Source organism: Silene latifolia, chromosome X (genome assembly GCF_048544455.1).
Source record: "Silene latifolia isolate original U9 population chromosome X, ASM4854445v1, whole genome shotgun sequence".
NCBI lineage: Eukaryota > Viridiplantae > Streptophyta > Magnoliopsida > Caryophyllales > Caryophyllaceae > Silene > Silene latifolia.
The window spans coordinates 328,350,540-328,356,718 of NC_133537.1; the positions used below are offsets into that span (position 1 = coordinate 328,350,540).

Here is a 6,179-nt window from a genome sequence, read left to right on the forward strand (position 1 = left end):
ATAGCTGCTTTCGACCTAAGGCCTCGATTACCAATTCTAGTTCTATCCTTCAAAGTACCCTTCCTAATCATATACTCCTCAAAGATCAGACCATAGCCACTCTTAACCGTAAAGACCCCATCCTTAGTGAATGGCCAATAAACCTCATCAACCAGTTTCCTAGACCTCGCCCGAGTTGCCAGAATCCTCTCCGCATGTTCCTCTCGAAACAACGCTCGGACGAATTGTTCATTCCAATTCCCACTAGGTAGCAAAAAAAATGCCTCACCTGTAAGTTAGCCATTTGTACGTCCTCGTGACCCAGCCAATTATCCTTTGGCTCCGGGTACACTCCCCCACCCATCTTGTAGTCTAGACATTTAAACTCGAATTGCACTTGGCTTCCAACCAAAAAAATCTTTGATTTTTTGAAACCCATGAAGAATGCTACGAATTCCCCATGAACAACTGGTTCCTTTACACGGCATTATCCCAGGAGCAATGACATGAGTTCCAAACAATTTTTGCCGAAAAACCCTGCAGAATAGAGACGTATTTCCCGAAACTAATCGCCGCCCATGTTTCGCCAATAAAGCCTGATTCAAACATTCAATGTGGCGGATCCCTAGATTTTGAGTAGTTGTTTAATCTTTTATTTGTTGTGACGAGTATTTGTGTTGAATTAAGCGTGAAGAATTTACTAAAATTAACGAAGTATTATCTTACTATTTTTATGTGAGCAAAATCAGGTACTTGATTCGGATTTTAAATTCATCGGGAGGTCTTAAAATCACTGTATTGCCAGTAAATTTTCAGACATCGAATAGCCTGATGCAAAATGACGTCTCTCAAATCTATTTCCGACCACATTTTCAACCCATAATTTCATTATAATATATTATTTTTACCAATATTAAATACAACCAAACTTATCCTACTTTTTTGGACAATTATGTTATTTTTAAAATCAGACTTCAAATATTTTGAAATGGCTTGAACTTAATACACATCCGAATAATAAAATCGCAATACCAAATAGAAACAATCAAATATTCGAATTTAAAATTCGAACTTCAACTCAGGTCCATAGTTACGAGTTACGACTTACAAAATCAAATCAATTAGATTAGTTCACCCCTTTATCTTTGTAAGTTTTAACTTTTAATACATTGAACATTAGACCTGGCCCGCTGGCCACATACCGAGTAAGGGCCGTGCCAAGTCAGGCTAATCAACCTAGGCCCTGAACCAGCCATTTGGTGCGACCATAACTCAGGTCGTGGCCAAGTCTAGTGTCCACTAAACACATGCTAATAATTCATAAAAAAAAAAGTCATGCAAGGAAAGATGGAGAGATGACTATTTTATACTCCGACTCCTCAAAATAATTCAAAAAAGTCACCCTAACTCGACTCATGCTTAACCTGAATTAGTCCGTTATCCCTATCTTAAACGGAGTATGTTTTTTTTTTAACGGGCTTGGGTGCGTTGGACCCATCTTTTACGCCCTAAATCAACTTCCTACCTTGATAAGGTCTAGAACACACGTTAGAAAAAGCGTTTATGAAAGACGAGAATATCCGAAATAAAGCCATCCACTCAGGCATTCGTTTCTGACCCACAAGAAACCGCTCTTCATAGGGTGGAAAATTCGTGGAACACAGCAAAAGCGGTGGAACTCCACTCTTCCTCTTTCCTTCTTAGGTATTTGTTCTTCCCCATTTCCTCATCCACCTCTTTTCCCCCCTCTATAAAGATCTATTCTTTCTGGGTTTTTCTTATACTATAATTTATATTGATTTTGTTCACAAATTTGTTGTTTATTGGTTGATTAATTATTGTTATTAGAAAATGGCATCAAGGAGGATTATCAAGGAGCTCAAGGATCTCCAAAAGGACCCTCCTACCTCATGTAGCGCTGGTATATCACCTCTTTTTGTTGTAAAAAATTGTACCTTTTTGTGTTTTTGGAGTTTTATTGTTGCGATGATTCATGTTAACCGACCCCAGATTAGTTTCGGACTAAGGATTTGTTGTTGTTGTTGGGTTGTTCTGATGATTCATGTTAAGCGACCCCAAATTAGTTTCGGACTAAGGATTTGTTGTTGTTGGGTTGTTCTGATGATTCATGTTAACCGACCCCAAATTAGTTTGGGACTTGGGATTTGTTGTTGTCGGGTTGTTCCGATGGTTCATATAAACCGATTCCAAATTAGTTTGGGACATGGGATTTGTTGTTGTTGTTGGGTTGTTCTGATGATTCATGTTAGCCGACTCTACATTATTTTCGGACTACGGCTTTGCCGCTGTTGGGTGGTTATATCCTTTTTGTTGTAGTCTCTCCAGCCTGATTATTTGTTTACTTATTTTATTCTTTGTGAGGGATATTTTGGTCAAAAGTACACGAATGATTGAGACGGAGGGAGTAGTATGATTTTATGGTTAGTTGTGGGATTACGATTCGAGTTTTTAGCTGTTATGAGTTGGTGGGTTGCGGTTGATAATGAAAAAATGTATGGAAATGCAATCGCTTTGTCATAGAACTTTAAGGGGTGTTTGGTTCACCCAATATAGGTATGAGGTATGGGTTTGGAATGAACCAAACCCATACCATGTGTTTGTTTGACGGAAATGAAGGTTTCATACCCATACCTCAAACCCATGAGGTATGGGTTTCTCATACCCATGGAGGGGGGTGGGTATGAGATTGATACCTATGGTATCAAATTAGAGATATTAAAAAGTGATAAAAAAAATATTTTTATATTTTTATTTGATTAAATTTTATCTACATGATTTAATAGTATAAAAATTATTATTAAAAAAAATTGTATTTTGAAGATTTTTTTAGCTTTGATTGATTTCTAACCCCATGCCCCCAAAATTGAACCAAACACAAGGTATGAGGTATCAAGTTCCAACCCGATACCACCCAGGTATGATTCCCGATTCCAAACCCATACCCACGCGTGAACCAAACACCCCCTAAAAGGAATAAAATTAATGGCTTTGGTGCAGTTTTGTTACAGTTTTGGACTTCCCTAGAGGCCTAGACCACCGTTCTTTCGGTTTTTTGTGAGTAGGTGGTTGTTGTAGCTCGTAGATTTGTAGGATGTTGGGAAGCCTTCAGGACAGAAATGGCTTTTGGTGGTTCAGCTATCTATTTTATTGAGGAAGATGAGAGGTGTTAGATAAGGAGGCTGTCATAGGAGAGATGTAGAGGTGAGGATGGATTGTGAGACATGTTGCTGGATGAATTATGATGTGCTAGATGTATGAAAATATGGTAGATTAGCATGATAATATCGTCATGGCATTATCAAATCATAACGCTGATTGGTTAAGCGCTTTCTTGGTGAATGGAGAATTTGATAAGTTTTTGTGGAAGATGTTCCAACAATTTGCTATTGTCGAGTAGGTTAGACCTTAAGTCATTTGAGTAGAGTTGGAAGTTGCAGTCTTGTAGATTGAATAGTTTGCGTGAATTCGTGTTTGAAATTGTGTTGATGATTTACTCAACAACAACAACATTACCCCAGTGTCTCAATGGCTCCCGCAAATTGCGGGGTAAGAGGGGGTCGGATGTACGCAGCCTTACCCTTGTGTTAGCAACACAAAGAAGTTGTTTCCGAATGACCCAAGATGAAAATTGCGTCGAAAACTGCATCGAAGGACCACTACTTCACAAGAGAAAGAAGCGCAACCACTTTAGTGAGCCATTTTGCTTTATTCCATCATAATCCAGAACCGAAGAGTAATGAATCTTTGACTCCATTGGAAATATGGAAAGTTGATGATTTACTCAGTTTTCATTTTTTTTTTCTTTTCCACACTTTTTCACTTGCTGTCTTTTGTACGTAGCCCCTATCATCGGGGTTCAAAGACTGAACTCTTTGCCTTGTCAATTTGTCATAGACAATCTTTCATTTACCAAATTATCAGCTTTTCATGTCCATGTGTGATTTCATCTCTTTATAACAACAATCAAAGTGGCGCTTTAAAAGCTAATCCAAAATATTTTGTTGTCGGCTAATCATAAGCCAAATTTACTTGTAACTTCTGATAGGTAATTGCCAGTGAAGTTCCGTACAATATCATTAAAGCTAGCAAATCAAGCCAAAATTGAACTGTACCCTAGGATATATATGTTCCCTCTGCATTCTTCATTGTCAAAATTTGGGTACACAATATTCTGAAATTGTAACAAGGTCTACACTTGAACAAAAATATCTATTGTTGGATGTATAATACGTTTATCATTGTTTTATCTCGTGCTTGTATCATTTGAATTGTTCAACATCGTCCCTGATTTCTTATATCTTTTTCAGGCCCTGTAGCTGAAGACATGTTCCATTGGCAAGCAACGATTATGGGGCCTTCTGACAGCCCCTATGCAGGAGGAGTTTTCCTAGTTACCATTCACTTTCCTCCAGATTACCCCTTTAAACCACCGAAGGTTAACATTCTGTTTCTGTTAGTAATATTGTTCAAAGTATGACTTCGCAATTGTTTGTTGATTGTATGAGCTAACACAATTACAGACTACTCAATGTTATGTTTCTATACTCAAGAACCTGTGAGTTGTGTAAGAACTAGGCCACTAGAGTTGTCGTAAGTTCATGAGTTATTTCTACCCTTTGTTAAAGGATTATTCAGGCCTTGTTTGAATTAGGTCACTTTGGCGTGGGTCATATTCTTCTTGAGCCACACTCTTGACACTAGTGTGGGTTGTACAAACTTATTTCTTTCAGAGCGTTTTGAGCTCGTAATAATGGTTAGAAATTGTTGCATCATTACAAATTGTTATTTTTGCTTGGTTAATGTCGGCTTGTTGAGTGAAGGCCGGCCGGCCTCCATGAAACCTGTCTGGGCTGTCTCCTATGTTACTTTAGCTCTTCTTATTGTCTGACATACCTATGTCCCACACTCGCACTCAGACACTCAGACATTGTAAAATACATGGATGCTCATTTTAAGCCAAAATATGTTGATTTTTCAGAAAAATAGCCGGTTGCAATTGTTTAACATGCACCCATGTTAGGGACTTCTAAGTTCTAAACAAGTCTATCCAATATAGGCCGTTTCTCTTTCCTGATTTCTGTACTATATGTCTGTATCTACAGGTAGCGTTTAGAACAAAGGTTTTCCACCCGAATATCAATAGTAATGGAAGCATTTGCTTGGACATCTTGAAAGAGCAATGGAGTCCCGCTCTTACAATTTCTAAGGTTCGTCCATTACTCCGGTTGCCTTACTATTTTCACTATATACTCCGTGTAAAATAAAGGTAAACTATCCCTGTAAATATCCTAAAGTAACCCTACTCACTAATTTGCAACTTCCACGTCGAGCAGGTACTGCTTTCCATTTGTTCACTGCTGACGGATCCCAATCCCGATGACCCCCTTGTGCCTGAGATAGCTCACATGTACAAGACTGATAAGAGCAAGTACGAGAGCACTGCAAGGAGCTGGACTCAAAAGTATGCCATGGGCTAGTCTTATATGTCAATTGGGCCGGTCCATTGCCAAAAAAAGTCGTTTGGCAGAGTGTAAGACGAGGTTTCAGGTCTCGTCTTTCTCTTCTAACCATTCTGTATTAAACCAAGATTCATTTGTATTTCATGCTGTTCGACAATGGACAAAAAAAAGGGTCCAAATTCCTTGCGTGTTGAAAGAATCAGTTGTTAAATCTTGTATGCTGATTGCTTTGGTTAGATTTGTTAACTTTTGATTTGAAGTTTTTGTTCTTTGCTCATGCATCCTCATAGTTGCAAGGATTTGAATCAGATCCCAATTTGATGTCACCTTATCCGAGTGCAAACATACGTTAAATGACATGTACTCCGTTAGTCGCATCCTTACTTGATCAGAATAAGCCGTTCTCAGTTCTAAGTTGGTTTCGGTGCTTCACCCCCATCTCCTGAAACAATCAGAATAAGCCGTTCTCAGTTCCATGTTACTTGATCCAGAACGTGTTGGTTTCAAATAAGCAATTAGCCCGTCTAAAGTGAGATTTTTTTTGTTTTTTTTTTTGTTCAACGAAGCGCGCACTTAGTCGCATTACAATAGGGGAGGGAGAATTGAACCTGAGACCTATTGTCCAGGATACCTTCGTCTTAACCACTAGAACATCTAGGGTGTGAGCAGATCATATTTAGATTTGGCGAAATCTGGATTTTTGTGATTTGGAATTGAATT

The 6,179-nt window shown here is 38.5% G+C and overlaps 1 protein-coding gene across 1 annotated transcript; it reads left to right on the forward strand.

The window, feature by feature from the left end:
• The first annotated feature begins 1,513 nt into the window (after nucleotides 1–1,513).
• Nucleotides 1,514–5,718, forward strand: LOC141618439 (ubiquitin-conjugating enzyme E2 10). The gene is made up of 5 exons (XM_074435549.1): nucleotides 1,514–1,683; nucleotides 1,828–1,900; nucleotides 4,308–4,435; nucleotides 5,103–5,207; nucleotides 5,334–5,718. Exons 2-5 carry the CDS (start codon nucleotides 1,831–1,833, stop codon nucleotides 5,475–5,477), a joined length of 447 nt encoding a protein of 148 aa, XP_074291650.1. The 5' UTR covers nucleotides 1,514–1,683; nucleotides 1,828–1,830; the 3' UTR covers nucleotides 5,478–5,718.
• The last annotated feature ends 461 nt before the right edge of the window (nucleotides 5,719–6,179 follow it).

What these genes read in the sequence shown, in the direction of transcription:
- LOC141618439 (XM_074435549.1), top strand. Translation starts at nt 1,831, where the DNA reads ATGGCATCAAGGAGGATTATCAAGGAGCTCAAGGATCTCCAAAAGGAC. An exon ending in TCCTACCTCATGTAGCGCTG is followed by an intron (nt 1,901 to 4,307) that starts GTATATCACCTC and finishes TATCTTTTTCAG; the next exon opens with GCCCTGTAGCTGAAGACATG. An exon ending in CCGCTCTTACAATTTCTAAG is followed by an intron (nt 5,208 to 5,333) that starts GTTCGTCCATTA and finishes CACGTCGAGCAG; the next exon opens with GTACTGCTTTCCATTTGTTC.